Source organism: Gymnoscopelus braueri (assembly GCF_963280865.1).
Source record: "Gymnoscopelus braueri genome assembly, chromosome: 14".
Lineage (NCBI taxonomy): Eukaryota > Metazoa > Chordata > Actinopteri > Myctophiformes > Myctophidae > Gymnoscopelus > Gymnoscopelus braueri.
The window spans coordinates 3,010,032-3,032,681 of record NC_137619.1 but is presented as its reverse complement, the minus strand read 5'-3'; the positions used below and the strand labels follow the sequence as shown (position 1 = coordinate 3,032,681).

Below are 22,650 nucleotides of genomic sequence, written 5' to 3'. Positions count from 1 at the left end.
TGACCCCAAAAAAAATGTTTGCGACCCATAAATGGGTCCCGACCCAGTGTTTGGGAAACAGAGCTTTAATCCACTGACAGAAGAGATTCTGTCCAATAGTATTTGGATCCATGTTAAAGTCAGGCAGTCATTCAGTGTGAAACACACACACACACACACACACACACACACACACACACACACACACACACACACACACACACACACACACACACACACACACACACACACACACACACACACACACACACACACACACAGAGAGAGAGAGCTGGGATCCTGCTTATTGGCATTTTCTTTGGCTATTCAAAAATATCAGATCTACAAACTCAAACTCACTGAGTGCCGCGCTATGAGCTTGTAAGATCTGCTATTTTTGAAAAATCGTAAATTTGTGCAAATCTTTGAATATATATATATATTGGTCCATATTAGTTCCTATGTTTTGCCGTAACTTTTGAACAATTTGTCGTACAGAGACATGAGTCGTCTCACTGGACTCGGTTGAAAATCCTTGTCCTTCTTTAGAGTTACTTAGCTCTGCTCCCTGTTCTGATTGGTCGATATTTGCCCCCAACGTGGACAGAGGTGCGAGGGCCTGGTCATCGCTGCTTGCAGCTTTAATTAACTTTGCATTTCTTGTCACATATAAAGGTCTTAGTAATGCATGTCAATAAACAGCCCCAAAAGTCACAGTGAGGAAAACATTCACACAAGATGTGAAGTGGGTGTTTATCACCTTAGTTTACCTTCAGAGGGGGAACATATTCCATGCACTAGGCCTTTCAACTCTGTGGGAAGTTTGTGTTTTTACCAAAGGTGACTCATTGAGGCGTTATGAAATTAGCCTGGGGGTAAGAGTGTCTGTTTGTTCAGATGTACTGTGTCTAAGCATGAATTCATGTTGTTGAAGGTTGTGCATGCTCTCACGCAATGCAATAGGCCTACAATCAAAACAAATATCTGCTGATTGAGACGATAAGATGATGATAATTACAGCTTTATCTCCCCTGAAACCAACAACCAGTCCTGTCTCTGCAGGCTCATGACCTGCTTTGAGGACATCAAGTGTTGCATGGCACACACCTTTATACAGCTGAATGAAGGCAAGTTGGAAGTTGTTCTGTTTGGCTCCCTCACAGTCACTCCATCACAGCGAATACCAACAACTTGTCCACACTTATTAACCCTTTAAGACCGGGAGAAGCATCTGTGTCATTTTTAGATTTGAGCTAAAAAGCATTATTTTACACTTTGGCTATTCAAAAATAGCAGATCTACAAGCTCAATGCGCGGCACCGAGTACAGCGCTATGAGCTTGTAGATCTGCTATTTTTAAGAAATCGTGAAAATGTGTCTTATATATATTTTAAAGCAAACATTTGTAACTCAAATCTTTGCTCCTGAGGGGTCCCTGGAACAAAATATTTTTAGATGGGGGTCCGCGGCCAAATACATATCATTTTGGGGGTCCTTGACATGAAAAAGATTGAGAACCACTGACATAGTAACATAAGACATTTTGTAGAATGGGCCTCAGGTCTTAATGGGTTGAACCCAATGTGAAACACCCTGGTGGGATGTTTGATTCTGCCTTTAAGTTTAACAAGCAGCTAAAAGCAATAGAAATATTCCGGGTTTTTTTTTCTAGCTTTGAATCATTTCCAAAATCAAGCCATTTTTCTCTGCCTTTATATCCTTTTGCTTGGGTTACTGCAACTCCCTGTAGACAGCAGTGGTGGAAAAAGTACTCAAATGTTTTACTTAAGTAAAAGTAGCAATACCACAATATAAAAGTACTCTGTTACAAGTAAAAGGCCTGTGTTCAGAATGTTACTTGAGTAAAAGTACAAAAGTATTGGTCTCAAAATATACTTAAAGTACCAAAAGTAAAAGTAATAAAATGTTTGAAAATAGCAGATCTACAAGCTCACATTGCAACGCATTGTGAGCTTGTAGATCGGCTATTTTCAAATAGCCCAGGTATAAAATAGGGCTAAAGTAGTCAATGTATGTTTTATAATATAATAATGTATATCTGCAAAGTAACTGGTAACTAAAGTTTTCAAATAATTGTAGTGGAGTAAAAGTACAATAGTTGCCTATGAGATGTAGTGGAGTAGAAGTAAAAGTATTGAATATTGGAAATACTCCAGTAAAGTAAAAAATACCTCAAAAGTGTACTTAAGTACAACACTTGAGTAAATATACTTAACTACTTTCCACCACTGGTAGACAGTGCAGGCTTAAAGGACTTACGGTGCTACAGGGCACCAAACAGCAGGGCAAAAGTGAAAGAACGCTCTACTATTGGGTAAAAAGTGCTGAAATATTGAAACAATGGCCGCTGAAGAAGCGGTAAAAAGGTGAAACGTGTCGGCAGCACTCGCTGGTGAAGCGAAAATCTTCTGCTGCAATTTTCACATACAACAAAAAACAAGCAAACGAAAAAAAGAAAGAAAAAACACATTATGGTTGCATCGTATTCTTAAAATACAAACAAACCATGCACAGAGAGTTTCATATGGTCATCCAGGAGCTGAAGCTGGATGAAGTCAGGTTTCAGTCATATTTTCAGCTGCTAAACCTTTCTCAATTCAGCCACAATTCAGCTCTATCTGATTGCTCCGCATCTCCAGGAGATGTACATTAACTTCAGGACACCCGTCAGTCCAGAAGAGAGGCTGGCCATCTTTCTCAGGTAAACTATTCATGTAATAAAGTAACCTAATCTTACTTACTTCTGACTGGTGTGTACGATAAACCCCTATCAACAAGGGTGATTACTGAACGGGCCTATTGGGCCAAGGCACAGGGGTCCCAAGAGCTCAGGGGTCCCAAGAGCTCAGGGGTCAAAGAGCTCAGGGGTCAAAGAGCTCAGGGGTCAAAGAGCTCAGGGGTGGATCCCTGGACTGAGACCGATCGCCCCTCAGTAGATGTTCGCTCACCCCAAAACATGATTTACGATTCTGTGCCTATCGGTACATAACTCAGACGGCGCTGAGACGGCTGCAGTATTGAGACGGCGTGCCTCCCTCGCGAATCAGTCCAAAACTTTATACAAAACACCTACTGAGCTCCGTCAGTAGGTCAGTATCTCACCAATCAATAGTCTGATTAAACGTTGGTAGGTCAGTATCTCTCCTACATAGAGCAATCAATAGTCTGATTAAACGTGATAATGTCCAGTTCAGTGCATTGACAGCATCCGAAATGGGTGTTCATTTAGTGGTTGCAGAAGAAGAAAGATGTTTTCAAGGCAACCTCGGAAAACACAGTTGTGGTTGGTGGGGTGGTAGGTGGCTGTGCATGCAGCTGGTCCTGTGGTTGGTGGGGTGGTAGGTGGCTGTGCATGCAGCTGGTCCTGTGGTTGGTGGGGTGGTAGGTGGCTGTGCATGCAGCTGGTCCTGTGGTTGGTGGGGTGGTAGGTGGCTGTGCATGCAGCTGGTCCTGTGGTTGGTGGGGTGGTAGGTGGCTGTGCATGCAGCTGGTCCTGTGTGGTTGGTGGGGTGGTAGGTGGCTGTGCATGCAGCTGGTCCTGTGTGGTTGGTGGGGTGGTAGGTGGCTGTGCATGCAGCTGGTCCTGTGTGGTTGGTGGGGTGGTAGGTGGCTGTGCATGCAGCTGGTCCTGTGGTTGGTGGGGTGGTAGGTGGCTGTGCATGCAGCTGGTCCTGTGGTTGGTGGGGTGGTAGGTGGCTGTGCATGCAGCTGGTCCTGTGGTTGGTGGGGTGGTAGGTGGCTGTGCATGCAGCTGGTCCTGTGTGGTTGGTGGGGTGGTAGGTGGCTGTGCATGCAGCTGGTCCTGTGTGGTTGGTGGGGTGGTAGGTGGCTGTGCATGCAGCTGGTCCTGTGTGGTTGGTGGGGTGGTAGGTGGCTGTGCATGCAGCTGGTCCTGTGTGGTTGGTGGGGTGGTAGGTGGCTGTGCATGCAGCTGGTCCTGTGTGGTTGGTGGGTGGTAGGTGGCTGTGCATGCAGCTGGTCCTGGGGGGATGGTAGCAGTAGCTGTTGCTGCTAAGACCTTGGCCCACACTATTCTGATAAGTTAGAACACCAGTAAAAGTTGAGATGGTCCTGTCCATGGTAGAAGATGTTTGGCTGTGACCATTGATCCGGAATATTTTATGATGATTCACGCCTCTGATAAATGATAAATGAAGTTAATGAGTTTGCGTGTTGTTGGTCAATTGAATATATCATCTCTGTCGCGAGGAAACCTAGTATGTCCAAAACTGTGACTTTTCAAGATTCAAATTTAAAAATAGCAAAAGTAGCAGATCTACTAGACCAAAACGTATCGCTTCGCGCCACCTTTCGAGCTTGTGGATCTGCTATTTTAATCATTTGTGTGACGCTGCAGTATGATCAAGTAAAGTGAAATTTACGAAAAAAAACACAAAAAGCAAAAAACTGGAAACAAAGATATAAATACTTAAAAAAGCGTAATTGTCTCCACCAGGCCGAAATAGCGGGAGTATGTTTTTTTTCCCCTGTCCGTCCGTCCGTGTCCGTGTGTCATTCTGTCTGTGTACAGCTAATCTCCGACACCGTTGGCTTGATCGCAGCGAAACTGTGCACGCACACTCCCTGGATGTCTGAGCAAACCTCTGCCCCCGGAGTACTTAGTTTTCAACAAAATGCCTCAAATCATGCCACTTGAACGTTTTCAAATCAGCCTCATGGGGGCGCTATAACAGGCCGATTTGTGTTTTTATCTATAACTGCACCGATGTGTGTAAAACTTTGTATGCACACTCTCTAGAGGCCAAGGAAAAACATTTGCCCTGCATTTTTCACATATGCCTTTTATAGCGCCACCAGGAGGCCAACTTATGTTAAGAAATATATATTTATATTAAGCCTTCAAATTTTATCAAAAAGGTGACTCATTGAGGCGTTATGAAAATTAGCCTGGGGGGTAAGAGTGTCTGTTTGTTCAGATGTACTGTGTTTAAGCATGAATTCATGTTGTTGAAGGTTGTGCATGCTCTCACGCAATGCAATAGGCCTACAATCAAAACAAATATCTGCTGATTGAGACGATAAGATGATGATAATTACAGCTTTATCTCCCCTGAAACCAACAACCAGTCCTGTCTCTGCAGGCTCATGACCTGCTTTGAGGACATCAAGTGTTGCATGGCACACACCTTTATACAGCTGAATGAAGGCAAGTTGGAAGTTGTTCTGTTTGGCTCCCTCACAGTCACTCCATCACAGCGAATACCAACAACTTGTCCACACTTATTAACCCTTTAAGACCGGGAGAAGCATCTGTGTCATTTTTAGATTTGAGCTAAAAAGCATTATTTTACACTTTGGCTATTCAAAAATAGCAGATCTACAAGCTCATAGCGCGGCACCGAGTACAGCGCTATGAGCTTGTAGATCTGCTATTTTTAAGAAATCGTGAAAATGTGTCTTATATATATTTTAAAGCAAACATTTGTAACTCAAATCTTTGCTCCTGAGGGGTCCCTGGAACAAAATATTTTGAGATGGGGGTCCGCGGCCAAATACATATCATTTTGGGGGTCCTTGACATGAAAAAGATTGAGAACCACTGACATAGTAACATAAGACATTTTGTAGAATGGGCCTCAGGTCTTAATGGGTTGAACCCAATGTGAAACACCTTGGTGGGATGTTTGATTCTGCCTTTAAGTTTAACAAGCAGCTAAAAGCAATAGAAATATTCCGGGTTTTTTTTTCTAGCTTTGAATCATTTCCAAAATCAAGCCATTCTTCTCTGCCTTTATATCCTTTTGCTTGGGTTACTGCAACTCCCTGTAGACAGCAGTGGTGGAAAAAGTACTCAAATGTTTTACTTAAGTAAAAGTAGCAATACCACAATATAAAAATACTCTGTTACAAGTAAAAGGCCTGTGTTCAGAATGTTACTTGAGTAAAAGTACAAAAGTATTGGTCTCAAAATATACTTAAAGTACCAAAAGTAAAAGTAATAAAATGTTTGAAAATAGCAGATCTACAAGCTCACATTGCGACGCATTGTGAGCTTGTAGATCGGCTATTTTCAAATAGCCCAGGTATAAAATAGGGCTAAAGTAGTCAATGTATGTTTTATAATATAATAATGTATATCTGCAAAGTAACTGGTAACTAAAGTTTTCAAATAATTGTAGTGGAGTAAAAGTACAATAGTTGCCTATGAGATGTAGTGGAGTAGAAGTAAAAGTATTGAATATTGGAAATACTCCAGTAAAGTAAAGAATACCTCAAAAGTGTACTTAAGTACAATACTTGAGTAAATATACTTAACTACTTTCCACCACTGGTAGACAGTGCAGGCTTAAAGGACTTACGGTGCTACAGGGCACCAAACAGCAGGTCAAAAGTGAAAGAACTCTCTACTATTGGGTAAAAAGTGCTGAAATATTGAAACAATGGCCGCTGAAGAAGCGGTAAAAAGGTGAAACGTGTCGGCAGCACTCGCTGGTGAAGCGAAAATCTTCTGCTGCAATTTTCACATACAACAAAAAACAAGCAAACACTTTTTCTTTTTTACATTACTCCTACAAATTGTATCCAAACATCATGCAAATCATATTACATATTATCTCTATAGTCAAGTGATCAAGATGGTTCCGTCCGATTTTTCATATTCCATCATGATTGGCGAATTCCGAACATTGCTGGCCCACGATAACCTACCTGACCTGGCGGAGACCTGTGATCCGAGGAGCACTTTTTCTAGTTTACTATACTTTAATGTGCTGTATATGGACATTTACCTGAACCTTGGATGTTATGAAATAAGTCATGAGGGACAAGTCACAAATTAGAGGGAAATTAAGTATCTGGTAGTAATTTAAAATGTAATGTAATACTGATGGAACCAGAGTGTTAGGTTGGATGGATATACAGAAGTATGGGGATTCCTTATCTGGATTCTGCAAGCTTTATAATACTGGCTACAACCCCCAACAACACTTTAGTAGGTTTTGTTAGATTCTTATATTCAATGGATAATCAGCTGCTATGCTAAACTGGCTGCAATTAAAGCATATCTGAAATTCTAAATGATTGACTTTGTCATTATTCTTCACAACATGATATTTACAGTGGCTCTGATGGATGGATGTTAACTGTAAAATATGACTTCAAAATATGAAAATCATGCTCGATATTCTGAAAGGTTGGCTCTATACCGTTCCTCTATACCATACTCTTCCTGAAAACAACAACAGATAGCCCACTAACTGAAGTGTTCATACATTGCATTTAGTGGCAGCCATAGCTGAATGGTTAGAGAGGCTGCCTGGAAAACAGAATGTCTCCTGTTCGTGTGTGGAAGTGTGCCAGTAACTGCTCCTGGCACTGTGCCAACCACTATGTTACTCAGGATGGGTTAAATGCAGTGGACACATTTCACAATAATTATGTGCAGTGCAAACATACCAGTGGTTGAAAAAGTACTCACATGTTTTACTTAAGTAAAAGTATTCAACTCAATATAGAAATACTCTGTTACAAGTACTCTACAAGTCTGGTATTCACAATTCACTTGAATGAAAGTGCAAACTTATGGCATCAAAATGTACTTAAAGCTTTTATACATTTGGATAACATGTGAAATAGGACCTTCCTGCATAATGAGTACTTTCACTTTTGGTACTTTAAAGTACCAAAAGTGTTTCCCAACCTGGGCTCCGGGGTGCCCCACCAGTGTATATTTTGTAGACTAAAACTATGACGACAATGTTTCGTCGACTTGCCTTTTTTCACTGACGAAAACTGAATAAAAACTAAACAATGATGACTAAAACATGCTAGTAGATTAACCACTTCCGCCCTATTATATATACTTACTTTGGCTATTTGAAAATACAACGCTGAGCTTGTAGATCTGCTATTTTTTAAGCATTTTGAAAGCTTGTGAAATGGGACATTCTGTGTATGAGTACGTTTACCTTTAGTACTTTAAGTAGCCTCCATGTTGACGCCAGTACTTTTGTACTTTCTACTTCAAGTACATTTTGAATACAGGACTTTTACTTGTGAGTATTTCTACAATGTGGTATTTATACGTTTAGAGAGAAGATTGGTGTTGTTAAAAATGAAAAGAAAAAAAAACATTATTCTAAATTCTTCACAACTACGCACCATTTTTCAAAATGTTCAGCTTGTAGATCGGCTGTTTTCCAATTAACTAAATATAAAATAGGTTTAAATGTGTTTAAATTGTTCCTAGTTTTGCTGAGGACTCCCATGGAACCCCCTCACGGACCCCTGGTGGTCCCCCGACCCCACTTTGAGAACCACTGCTGCAGGAACACAGCTAACTCCACCTCCCCTAAAAGTGTGCGTTCCGTGAAGGAACCAATCGGTTGGCTCCAAACATGCTTCTCCACGCCTCCATCCAATGAGAAACAGGAATAGAATATATATGTCACTCCCCCCTGAACGAAACAACCATGTTAGGGTCTGAACATCCAATAAATACAAGGTTTCATGCTTGTTTTCTTCAGAGTCTCTGCTTCACGATGAAGACTGCTTTGCTTCTTTTCCTGTTCTGTCTGGCTGAGGCTGATGACCTCCGCTATGAGGTCAAGGCGCTGTTCCAACAGCTGAAGAGCAACCTGGAGGAGAGGCAGAGCCACCTGGAGGGACAAAATGCAGGTTAGGATGTTTACCTTTCAAACATGAAAATGTTTTTCAAACATTCATTAGAAAGACAACATCAGTCACCAGAAACAGGGACGTGGGTTTTCAATGAGTCTAATTAAAATGGAGTTTGAAGTTACAATAGGTGTGTCTCAATTCAGGGGTTGCAGCCTTCAAAGTGCAGCCCTACGTAGGGTGGGTAGGGCACTGCCCCCTGGAGGGCGCATAGGGCACACACTCTGCCTGTGAAATGGGACAGCCCTTCCCCGAGTCGAGTCGAGTGAACCCGGAAAAAGCCGAGCGTCCGCCATTGTTGTTCGTCGAGCGTTTTTTTTTACTTCTAAAAAGGTCTCAAACTTCTTTTTTTGTGGCACGGAATTTACTTTTAAGATATTTTAGGATAGCATTAAGTTGTTTAAACTTCATATGTGGTCAATTAATCATGAAACTATTTAAAATAATAATTCAGAGAACCGTCACGTCGGGTCCTGGGGCGACTAGTGAAACTGATGTAGCCGTTTACAGCAGCCTGTTTTCGGCCTGACTCTTCCAAATGTCCCGTTGCTCCGACGGTTGTCTGTGGAACGAATTTGATGGGATTGACAGACCCACTTACATCTGTAGCCCATTGGTTCTCAAAGTGGGGTCCGGGGACCCCCAGGGGTCCTTGCGGGGGTTCCAGGGGGTCTTCCACAAAATGAGTTAATTAATATAGTGACGTCACAATAATTTTAACCACTTTAACCATATGTTATACTTTGGCTATTCAAAAATAGCAGATATACAAGCTCATAGCTTGAGCTTGTAGATCTGCTATTTGTAGATCTGCTATTGTTTGAATTTGTGCAAATCTTTGAACATATTTTTTGTTAAGCAAACATTTGTCACTAAAATCTTTGCTTCTGGGGGTCACTTGAACAAAATATTTTGAGATGGGGGTCCGCAGCCAAATACATATCATTTTGGGGGTCCTTGACATGAAAATGTTTGAGAACCACTGCTCTAGCCTATTTGTTCATAAGGCCATGTTATTTATCGTGGTTGATTCCGCGCTCTTTATTGTTATAATATTCATTCAATTAATTATGTTCTGGTTTTGTCATAACGGTATGATGTCCGACGTAACCTATACTGTGTGACTTTGATGGGTTAGTCCTATGCATTCTGAAGCACAAGATGAAATAAATGCCTACTTACCTACCTTTTTAACAAAGCTTTTTTTTGTTGTTGCACGTAACATGTTTTAATGTGATGTTTTTTTTTTATTTATTTTTTTACCCAAATGTAAAGTGTATTATAAATAAATTATTATTATTATTATTATTAGGCCTATTATTACGCCGTTAATATGAATATGATTTAATGGAAGGCAGGTACACACTGCAGGACCTTAAAGTGGTCGGGGGGTCATCTGATCGTTGAGCATTACACACTGCAGGAGTTTATTTCTTGAAATCAGCTGTCATATATCGTTTTGGTTTTCACACTATATATTGATCCCCGACCAGGGATTACACACTGTAGGATAGTTCACTAGGATGCTATCTCCAGAGTCAGACCCAATACATACATTTGTGTTTATTCCAATTCATTTTAATCGACGTATCCCGTGATATGCCTCTTCAACCCCCCCCCCCCTCTCTCTCTCTCTCTCTCTCTCTCTCTCGCACGTCAAGTGCGCTGAATCAGTCAGTGACAGAGTTGCCATATCCGCTTATTATAAGCGACTTTGGGATTGTTTTTCTGTAAAGTTGCTTGAAAGTGTTGTTGCTTTTTTGGCCTTGTTTCCTAATGTTGTTTGAACCAGTTGTTCTCAAACATTTTCATGGCAAGGACCCCCAAATTAATATTTGTCCGCAGAGGCACAGACCTCCCCCTTCTGAAAATATGTTGTGCCATAGACCCCCATGCAAGATCTGTGTGGATTTGGAAAATATTCCACAATCCACCCCCCCCCCCCCAAATGTCTTCTTTAAAAATAGCCTATCTACAACGTGAGCTTGTAGATCGTCTATTTTCCAATGTATTTGTATATAGGCTTAAAGTGCTCATAGTTGGGCTTGTTTTCACAAACCTGGTTGCTTATTTCTCTCGCAAAATCTGGCAATACTCACAGACAACGAGACACACACACACACACACACACACACACACACACACACACACACACACACACACACACACACACACACACACACACACACACACACACACACACACACACACACACACGTAAAAGTACCAATACTGCAATATAAAAATACTCTGTTACAAGTAAAAGTCCAGAATTAAACATTTACTTGAGTAAAAGTACAAAAGTATTGGCATCAAAATGTACTTAAAGTACCAAAAGTAAAAGTACTAAATATTTGAAAATAGCCTATGTATAAAATAGTGTTAAAGTGGTTAATGTGTGTTTCATTATATCATAATTTATATCTGCAAAGTAACTAGTAACTAAAGTTTTCAAATAAATGTTGATAGAGCTGTTTTTCCTTATCACCCAGACCCACACAAAGTACAAATTATGATCAACAAGATTAACTACAAATGTAGTGGAGTGAAAGTACAATATTTGCCTCCGAGATGTAGTGGAGTAGAAGTGAAAGTATTGGAAATTGGAAATACTCAAGTAAAGTACAAATACCTCAAAAGTAAACGTAATTAGTTACTTTCCACCACTGATCATTCCATTGATTTAGACACGTTTCAATCACGTTCTGCCAACATGATTCAGTCATGTTATTTTAACATCATTCCATTTATTTATAAATATTTTAATCATGTTCTGGTAACACAATTTAGTCATGTTAATTATTCCAGCTACATGATATGATCACATTAGTCCAACACAATTCAAACAGTGCAAATTGATTTTATTTCAAATGCAGGGAAACATTATAGTGGAGGTGCTAAGCAACATTTGACTTCAAGTCATGATACAAAGGTCCCCTTTGGTATGGAAGTACCTTAGGGCCATAGGAAAATAATTATCCAAAGAGACAAGTTAGATCACCCTTCATTATTTTTTTATGGGCGTTTTTTTTAAAATGGCCACCGACAATCAACCACTATTACACCAGACCCCATATCTTTGCTTCTGTTAGGGCTATAATAATAATATTGGTGTCAAAGTGTACATTTTTGGGGTCGAGGAATTCAATTAAATAGGTTTCAATGCAAAAAATTGAATACTTAATTAATTGCCATGACAGCAGGGGGTAAAATGTGCAAATTTCATTAAAAATATATGTTTTAACAGGGTAACTTACCCCCTCTCCTCTAAAACTTTTATTTACTTTTCCCTTTGGTATGGAAGTACCTTAGGGCACTAAGAAAGAAATGATCCAAAGAGACAAATAAGATCACTCTTCATTTCTGAAATATATGCGTTTTTAAAAATGGCCGCCACCATTTGAAGTAATACTGCAGAACCCATATTTACTTCTGTTAAAGCTTAGCTATAATGGTAAAATTGTGTCAAAGAGTACATTTTTAGGGTCAAGGAATCCAATTAATTAGGTTTCAAGGCAAAACAAATCCCCAATATTTTAATAGTCTTGCACTTGCAAATAACCATTTCTGGCAAGTCCCTCGAAATAATTGAAATTTAAGCCATTCATCAAAGGGCAAAAGGAAGAGGGGGCTCGACTCATCATTTACAGTTGTTGCCTTTTCCAAATATCGCTCATAAGCCTTCATCATGACTACAGAGCAGCAACAGACACCTGATGCATGTACAGTACCAGGTTCTGCAGATGTGGTCAAAACCAATGAAAGACTGAGCTTTGCCACTAGTTGAAATACCACTATTGGTGAGGGCTGTAGTCCATCCACTGCCATTCATCCAGACACACTCCAGAGCATCTTCTCTCTATGCATTGCCCCCCATGTAACTAGGAAGGAGTCCTCACCAAGCTCTGTCTGGGGGAACTTCCACTGACGTTTTTTGGCAAGTGTGAATAGGGTCCGTTGATCAGCTAACATGACTGGTGTCTGACCTGGATTTAGGTAGTTGATAGCTTGGAAGGAGGACATTCATTGCATGCCAAGCCAAGCCATAGTGGGACTGGTAGGAGACTCTGTGAACAGTGGCAGCATGTATGATCTGGATGGGGGGCTGAACCAGGCTCTGCAATGCTTGCATAATATGCAGCCCATGAGATCCATTCTTCATCCTCAAGGTTGTCTTTCCCCACAAGGTGTCTGACTCTCTCCAACCACTGGGAGGCTTATTCAAGTATGTTGCTGAGAGGACAAGAGGCTGGCTGAGGATGACTGTTTGTATTAAGGGCAGGAACATCAGTTTGGAGTCCAGATCCATTGTTGTGTAGAAAGCTGGCAAGGATTGTACATGCTTCTTCCCCATCTTAGCTGGAACTAGGATGTTAGTGAGATTGGCTGTTTGTTGGTCATCTGACGGGAAGTGCTGCTGAATGCTAATGCATGTCCCGTGGAGGGCTGATTTTGCTGTTGTTGATGATGGGTTGTGGTCAATGTTGTCAAAACCACCATTGGTGAAGACACCCTTAACTGCCTGAGGTGGGACCACCACACCAATCTGCTCCCACTGATTGATCACTGTACTCAATGTTTTCAAACGATCATATGATACACATATACCTCGCTTATGCATGGTATCCACCTGGTGTAGTATGCAGGTGCAGATTCATTGCCAGATAAAGTGAAGCTGGTGTTTCCCTGTGTGACAACTAACACTACTGCCACATTTCTTGGATCTGCATTTCACAGAGTTGTAAATGATTTGCTGCCCAATTGATGTAGCAACCTGGCACTTCTCTGGTTCAGGGGCTGGCTGGTCAATACCTTATCCATCCAGAAGCATCTTTAGGAACAATCGCAGTAGGGGAGGGATTGAATCAGGAGGCTGTGAAGGAACCTGTAAATTATTGTTTCATCTGAAGATATTCTTCCCGGAGGATCTTAGCTGCTCTGAAGATGATGGATACATCAGTAGATGTGTTGCTTTTCATGCCAACAACAGCTTTCAGGTCATCATCAAACAACATAACAGGGACCAGCCACGATCTAGTCGCACAGATCTGATGTCAATATCCTCACGAAGGCGCGTGGTGTTACATTTAATAATAATTGATTGACTCAAACAATTCATTGAGGACATGTGCTATGATGACCTGTGTTGCCTTATTTTCTGTCGTGTCACAACGGCGGTTTCTGCTTTTCTATAGAGCCTAGTAAAGCATGCACGATGATGCACTGCCTCCATAGCTACCATGTCACCAGCAGCTTGTTTAGCTAACAGAAACTTGTCACCCAGCACCTGAGCACATTATTTCACTTTTCGATCCAATCCCAGGGTGGAAGCCCTCCTTAGTTCCTTTCTGTTGCCAACTTCACCACAGAAGAAACACGGTGTGGTTTGTTCACATGAAGATGATGATGAGCATGAGAGTATAGCCTGTACAGTGAACTTGCCACCACTATTCATGCACTGTGTTTTTACTGGGCTCACAGACTCTTCATGTCTTCTTCTTGCTCTGTCCACTTTTTGATCATTAATGGCACAGCTAACATAAAAACATTTCTGTATTCAATGAGAAAGTAATACAAACCTCAAATTGAACCTCAAAGTGTCTCAGATTTTCTGTCACCTCTGATTTAATCCAATTGTTGCAGTCCCTGGTGCAGAATTTCTGTTTTGTGGCAGCAACAGGTGTAACTCTCAGGTGATAGCAGTCAGACATATACACATACAGTCAGACAGACACTAATCTCTCAAGACAGATTCAGAGCTCCGCAGCTGAATCTGTCGGGAGCTCCTGATAGTTAGGAATGTATAGTTAGGAATGTTAGGAATGTAAACAAAGACAAGTAGACCGGAAGTGGAGAGCTGAGGGCGGACCTAATGGCCACCATCCTGTTATCCACATTCTATTCGGAGGTCCCCCCCACAGTCAAATTCAAAGGAAAAAAACAGCAGAGGGTGCTGTTTTTTCCTCTTTTTTTTTTACTGGGTTCCTAGATTGGACAGACACACATAGAGCATATGGCATGTGCATAAGAGGTTGTATTTCTTAAAGTTTTTTATAGGGGGAAACATTTAATGTCACCTTGTTGTCACTTATTTTGTTGATGAAATGTGCATATTTTACTCCCATTGTGAGGGTAATGAGAAAACTATTGGGTTTTTTAGTCTTGGAACCTATTTAATTGTATTCCTTGACCCCAGAAATGTACACTTTGACACCAATATTATCATTATAGCTCTAACAGAAGCAACGATATGGGCTCTGCTGTATTGCTGTAAATGGCGGCGGCCATCTTTTAAAACGCACATGCTTTAGAAATGACGTCTTATCTAGTTTGTGTCTTTGGATAATTTATTTCCTATTGCCCTAAGGTACTTCCATGCCAAAGGGAAAACTAAATTAAAGTTTTAGAGGGGAAATAAATGGAAAGTTACCCTGTTAAAAAAAAAAATCTAATAAAATGTGCATATTTTACCCCTGTTTTCAATGGCAATAAGAAAATGATTGGATTTTTTGCCTGGAAACCTATTGAATTGGATTACATGACCCCAAAAATGTACACTTTGACACCAATATTATTATTATAGCTTTAACAGAAGCAAAGATATTGGTTCTGCTGTATTGCTGTAAATGGTGGCGGCCATTTTTAAAAACGTGTATATTTCAGAAATGCAGGATGATCTAACTCGTCTCTTTGGATAAATGTTTTCCTATGGCCCTAAGGTACTTCCATACCAAAGGGGACCTTTGTATCATGACTTGAAGTCAACGGCCTATTTTTGGGTCTTAACACCTCCACTATTACAGTAAAGTGCATTCTTTAAAACTCTAATTAAAAACACATTTCATATAAACACTATCAATGTCAACATTTGTAATACCTTTGTGTAAAACTATATAAACACTTAAACATATTGTAATACATTTTAGACACCCTCCTTTTTACACAATTATTATTTCCTTTTTACACAATTATTATTCTTTTACATTAGATTATTTTCCTTCCCCATTAAAACAATATGAACACTTAAACATGTTTTTTTTAAATACATTTTAGACACCCTCCTTTCTACATATTAATATTCTTTTACATTTGTTTTTTCCCCCTTCCCCATTAGTCACATTCAGAGAGATTCACAGTTTGAGATAGTGGTTTTCTCTTGTATCCAAACAGAGGCAGAAGCAATTGGAGTAAGATGGACTAAGCCATAATACTCAGAACAGGGTCACTAGGCTGTTCAGTGATTACTTACACGGGGTACAAAGGTGTGGTGCACCTCCATAATGCCACGTGCCCTGGAATGATGGAGGTTGAAACGCTGGGCTCCCACACCAGGTATTGGCCTCCTGTAGGGAGTGATGAGGGGGAGGGAGTGCTGGAGGCATGGGTACCCTCCATCTGCCAGGATGAAATGGCCTGGAGGAGGGTAGAGTGACCTCAAGTACAGTGGGCTGTAGCGGAGCACTCTGATTGCAGACTGCCTGCAGGATGATGGACGAGAACAGTTTCCTGTTCTGGTAGCACTGATGATCAGGGCAGATCGGTGGGATTATACGGATATAATATGATTATATGATGATACGATTGCTCCAGCTGCTCTTCCAAAGGCAGCATGTCCAGCCAGCCTTGCAAAACCAGCCAGAAGAGAAACACCAGGACCTCAAATGTGCCACCCCATCCATGTTGCCGTTCCAGGTCGAGAAGGTCCAACAGTACTGCCAAAGCCTCCCTGCTCAGCCGGAAATCAGAGTACCCGGGAGTACGGGGGTCTTGGCTGAGTTAGGGAAAGAATGAGAAGAATTAGGTTGGTCTGTATCTACTCAACCAGTTTTAACTGAGTGACAGCGTTGTAACATTCAACACAGGGTCCTCTCAATCATGAGCTAAAACTGTAATATAGCTCTGATTCTATCTGTGGTTTATGAGATGCACTATGCTTTGAGACTGTCACTTTAGCTTTTTCCCCAGAACTATACAGAGTGGTTTGATTGAAGTCTGATTTCACTTGGCTGTGCATCGCGTCTGGACACACACACACAAACACACACACACACACACACACACACACACACACACACACACACACACACACACACACACACACACACACACACACACACACACACACACACACACACACACACACACACACGTAAAGTAACAAAGTACATTTACTCAAGTACTGTACTTAAGTACAGTTTTGAGGTAGGCCTACTTTTACTTTACTGGAGTATTTCCATTTTTTTATACTTTTACTTCTACTCCAACACATCTCAGAGGCAAATATTGTACTTTTACTCCACTACAATTATTTGAAAACTTTAGTTACTTTGCAGGTATAATTTATAAATGATTACATTATTATAAAACATACACTAACCACTTTAGGTCCATTTTATACATAGGCTATTTGAAAAAGGTAGATCTACAAGCTCACATGCAACGCGTTGTGAGCTTGTCGATCTGCTATTTTCAAATATTTTAGTACTTTTACTCAAGTACATTTTTAATTCCGGACTTTTACTTGTAACAAAGTACTTCTACATTGCAGTATTGACACTTTTACTTAAGTAAAAGATTTCAGTACTTTTTCCACCACTGCGCACACACACACACACACACACACACACACACACACACACACACACACACACACACACACACACACACACACACACACACACACACACACACACACACACACAATACTTACATTTGAAATTAAATTCTGGGGCACTGGGGCCAGTATCAATGGTGTCTTCCTCCACTGTTGATGAGAAATGCAATAAAAACATTACTCAACATGGGCTCCTACGCTAATAACAATTAAAAAAAAAAAAACGTCAGTGGCAGGATTGGTAAACGGGAAAAATTACGTTTTTTACGTCAGTGGCAAGGTTTTAAAACGTACAGCTTTGGGCCGCCCTTACGGCTGGCTCAGGCTGGCTCCAAGTTCGTTCCACAGACAACCGTAGGAGCAACGGGACAACGGGAACAGTCAGGCCGAAAACAGGCTGCATTAAACGGCTACATGAGTTTCACTGACCGCCCCAGGACCTGACGTGACGGTTCTCTGAATTATTATTTTCAAATAGTATCACCAGATATATGAAGTTTAAACAACTTAATGCTATCCTAAAATATCTTAAAAGTACATTCCGTGCCACAAAAAAGAAGTATGAGAGCGTTTTAGAAGTTATTAAATTATCGCGGACAAAAAATTATAATGGCGGACGCTCAGATATTTTTGAGCTGTCGGGCTCAGTTCGCGTTGCATTGTGGGCCTCGGGCATCCACCGAAGTGCTTGAAGCGTACATCGGGTGTACGCTTAGGAACGGGGGAAAATAGGGCACATTCAAAGGGTAGATTTTAAGGGGTCTTCGAATTGGGACAGCACTTGGCGCGCCACTGTGACGTCATCGCCCTTAAAATCCGCACTTCGCAGGGCGCAACCCCTGAATTGAGACACACCTAATGTGTTTGTATAGGAAGTGGGAGTGTCTGATAAAATGAATAACAAATATCTAAATATTAGAGATGCACGATTATGAAATTATGACTGATATCCGATCACCGATTATTTGCTGGGTCGTATCGGCCGATACCGATCCGATATATTACATTATTAAATATTATATTTATATTGAGCTCATTGCTGATTTTTTTTTTTTTCATTTTTTTGCTGTTGAAAGTTGATGGTTAGACCCCCTCCCCACTAACCCTACTGTGATTATATTTTTTCATGGAATAAATACATGAATTAAATATATATACATACATTTGAAAGGCAATTGACTGACTTCTAGTACCAAACTAAACTATGACATCATATTTGTATGCTATAATAAGCCATCTCATCTTTATTTGAATCGTTGTATAACACAAAGCATTTAGTCATTTATATTTATGTTACATGGCCTATGAAACTAAGTTATTATTGTCTGTTGCCTAAATTCATTAGCCTCTGCTCTAAACAATAAAAGAAAACTTAGATCTCCCAATCACAATTCCCTGGAGCCACCACTGTGTGTGATATACAAACAACAAGATAATCATTGTTTAGTTTATCACTGTCTTCCATTCTATAACATCAGCAGGGACTGAGTTTAGCAGGAGAGGGAGGGGCTGACATGCTCTTTCTAGCACGGCTCTGGTCCATTTGATTTGATTGTATTAGACGTTATACAGGAAAAAACACATGTTACATCATGTTCATCGTAGAAACTTCAAGGATACAGACACAGAAAAGTCTTGCGACTTATTTTCATTGTGGTCCTTGGTCTGAGACAAACAACACTGCAACAAAATACATACAGGTAGATGGAGGACTAAAGCTGCCATATCTCAAATTAAATACATAAATAAATAAATACATTTATAAAGCAAGAAATGCTAAAATAAATAAATAAATGTGCAAAGAAATATACAATTAAATATTGAAATGTATTCATTTATGTGGCTATTTATTTATGTATTTATTTATGGATTCATTTATTTATGTATGTATTTATTTATGTTCTTATTGGTTTATATATAAATGTATTTATTTATGTATTTATTTCCTTATTTATTTCCGTATTTAATTATTTATTTAATTATTTAATCATTTAATGCCCTATTTCAGGCCCTATTTCAGGCACACACTGAAATGTTATGTTAATGACGGGGCGTGGCTTGCCTATTCAAGCATTAGCAATCAAACCCAGAGCGATCAAACACCAAAAAAAGTCCATCCAGCGCATAGAGCTGGTCAAATGTATTAATATTTTGTTGATGTGATAATATAATAACTGTGTTTATGTTCATAATAATTTGATTTGATTTGATAATCTTTATGTTTAATTTGCAGGTGAAAAAATTAAAACAAATGATAATGAAAGCCATAATATATAAAAAATTAAGCAAACAAAACAAGAAATAACAATAAAAAAATGCGATCATTGATCATCCCCAACATGTTCAAAAAGGAGTAAGAAAAAATCCTTCTTATATAACATTCATAATTCATACAACCAGGTCTCCGTCAAGTCAGAGATTATTGTGGGCCAGCAATGTTCGGAATTCGTCGCATCGCGACGTGTTGTGAGCTTGTAGATCTGCTATTTTCAAAATATACGAGCGCTTATGCGAGAGAATTTTCGGGAGTCGGGACTGGTGTGGCTGCGCTGCTGTAATCTTTTCATGGACAGTGATGTCTCCAAACTTACAGTAGCGTGCGACGTGCGTGTCCTATGGAGTTATGTACAACCTGGGTTGAGGATATAAGCCCAACGCTCCAAACTTGTGCCGCGCTGGTGATTCTTCATGCTGTGGATTTATTTGGGCCACTGGGAGATCGGACATTTAACCCTCCCAGCACACACCAGCCTTCATCCATTAATGTTCATGCATTCATTCTCGTGTGTGTGTGTGTGTGTGTGTGTGTGTGTGTGTGTGTGTGTGTGTGTGTGTGTGTGTGTGTGTGTGTGTGTGTGTGTGTGTGTGTGTGTGTGTGTGTGTGTGTGTGTGTGTGTGTGTGTGTGTGTGTGTGTGTGTGTGTTTTAACGGGCAGTGAGGCCTGAGGCGGGGAAATTCTTCTCCATGCTTTTTTTTTGTCGTATTCCGATTCTTCATGTCTTTAAATCGGGGCGTTTCAAGAATATTTAAGGGCGTGCTATTTAAATGACGCTCGGTTTCAGCAGATTTATCAAAGCTCCGATCAAATGTACGCTAGGATTGGCTGTATAGGAGTAGGCGGGTGCAAATATGGTTTGACCCCCAAAAAATTGGAACAAAAGGTTTCTCAATGGTTTATTGTAGTATCAGGTGTACTTAATAACATATCAAAAGTCTACCAAAATCTGATCATTAGAAATGTCAAATTTCCAAGATGGCCGCCACCAGTTCCTTAAAAGACCATTACTCCTTCATTATTTGCCCTACACACGTAATTATGGTGCCTAACCCCATGTTTTGGTGATCTAGGAATCCAATTAGCATATATACATTATAGTCAAGTGATTAAGTGCAATTAAATATTGAAGCAATTGGTTATAAGCATATTTAACAATGTAATTGGACATTTCTCCCTTTTCTACACGCCATAATGCCCAGGATTGGTGAATTCATCACCTATACATGTAATTCACATTCTGTTGAAGCTTTCAACATTTCTTTGGATACCAATTCATTCATTATTACTGGGTGGTACTGTGACATTTGTAAAAACAAGTGATGGACTGGGAATATTACACAAATCGTAAATTCCTTACCGAGAAATGTCTTCACCAATTTGTTTGTAAAGGTGTCTGGTTCCCAAACTGCGGGTCCCCCAAATGATTTTGGGGGGTCCCCAGATGGTTAGCTTAATGTGCAACATTGTTTTCTCACTCAACAGTAAACAAACCAACATACAGTATAAGTGTATACAGGGTATCTGCACATTTCTAAAGTTACAATTTAATTACTCTTAAGACTATATTATCTATATATATATTATCTCAAATACTAGGTAAGAAAGAGGCAAACATTGTGAAAATAGCTGATGTACAAGCTCACAACGCTACACTCAGTAGGAAAAAAATGGCCACTTGTGGGCCTAGAAAGGGTGTGCAGGTCAGTACAGAGCTATCACAACATGTGTCTAGTGTCTTCTACTGGGTGTCTAGGCAGGGGTGGTGGAGGAGTGTGGCGTGGATAAGGTTCAGATTTGCTTGTCACAGACATCTCCTTATTCCTGTGAGTAGTTGTGTGAGGTTTTAGTGCAAAATTAATTTCACATGTCTTTGTTTCCGACATAGACACCCTTGACAGTCCGACATAGACACCCTTGTCTGCCTGACACACAGTCATGCACCACCACGTGGAGGTCTTACAACCACCACTCCGTCCTCCAGCGTGCCGTGGCTTAGAAATCGTTAGCATCCCAAATGCTAATTTGCTTTTGGAGGAGCTGAGAACGAGGAGAGCGCAGGCTTCCTAAGCCACTTGGAGTGAGATCTGGCAAAGAAGTTTATCTTTCATGTATCGTTTGCAGAACTGTCTTCGTTGAAATGGCGTATCATTTCTGTTGGAGGTTTTGCACATCGGACATGGGGGAGATCAGAAGCTCAGGGTCTCCTTGGCTCCTAACTTTGCTCTTCTGTGCTCCAAGTGCCCAGGGAGCAATCCAGTAACCCCCATACTCCCCTCTACCCACCTGAGGGGAACCCTAGGCCCACTAAACTCTAGACCAGACCCACCCTGCATACTCCCCTCTGTCTAGGCACCCAGTTCTGACAGCTCTACACTAACCTCCATAACCACCCCATCCCTCTTTGCACACTCACACTGATTGCCTTCCTAATGTGTTAAAAAGTTCTATAAACATCTATTCAATGTTTTTCAAAATCGTGTGTCTACAAGATGACACTGTGCTTGTCCACGAGAAAAATACATATTCTCGTGTATGTAGGGGAGGAGTTATGAAGTTCCTGTGGGGTGGGTAAGGGGAGGGGTGCAGAGAGATTGGTTCAAAATGCAAGAAATAGTTTTTGGGCAATATTGAAAACAATACTATATTGCAACTGACAATATTCTCTGCCACCACCTTCTGCAAATTGTGACTATTAGTTGTGTTGTGTTTTGAGGATATCTTAAAGCCTTGTTCCAGTAAAAAATAAATATAAGTTGTTGGACATTTATTATATAATTAGTTTAGTTAACTTGAAACGGGTGACCATTTCAGAGGGTGTTAATAGAGTCTCAACCAAAATATAGGATTTCACAATTATCTAATTGTATCTCTGCAATTTGGACAAGTCCAATGGATTCCCAGGCCCCCAAAACATGGGGTTATACACAAAAAGTACTTGTCTAGGATAAATAATGAAGGAATTAAGCTATTTTAACGTTTTTTTGGCCATCTTGGACGCCATCTTGAAAATAACACCTTAAAAGTGGTCAGACTTTGGTAGACTTTTAGTATGTCATTCAGGACACCACATACTACAAAAAACAGTTGAGAAACCTTTTGTTCCAATTTTTTGGGGGTAAGG

General features: G+C 40.4%; 1 protein-coding gene across 2 annotated transcripts in view; it reads left to right on the top strand.

Moving 5' to 3' along the window:
- LOC308099808 (complement C1q-like protein 2) overlaps nucleotides 1–22,650 on the top strand; it is a 60,331-nt gene that overhangs the window by 26,036 nt on the left and 11,645 nt on the right. For both annotated transcript variants that reach the window (XM_080448610.1, XM_080448609.1), the window contains one exon: nucleotides 8,487–8,637. In XM_080448610.1, coding sequence (XP_080304736.1) covers nucleotides 8,487–8,637 — 151 coding nt within the window. The remainder of the gene's footprint in view (nucleotides 1–8,486; nucleotides 8,638–22,650) is intronic.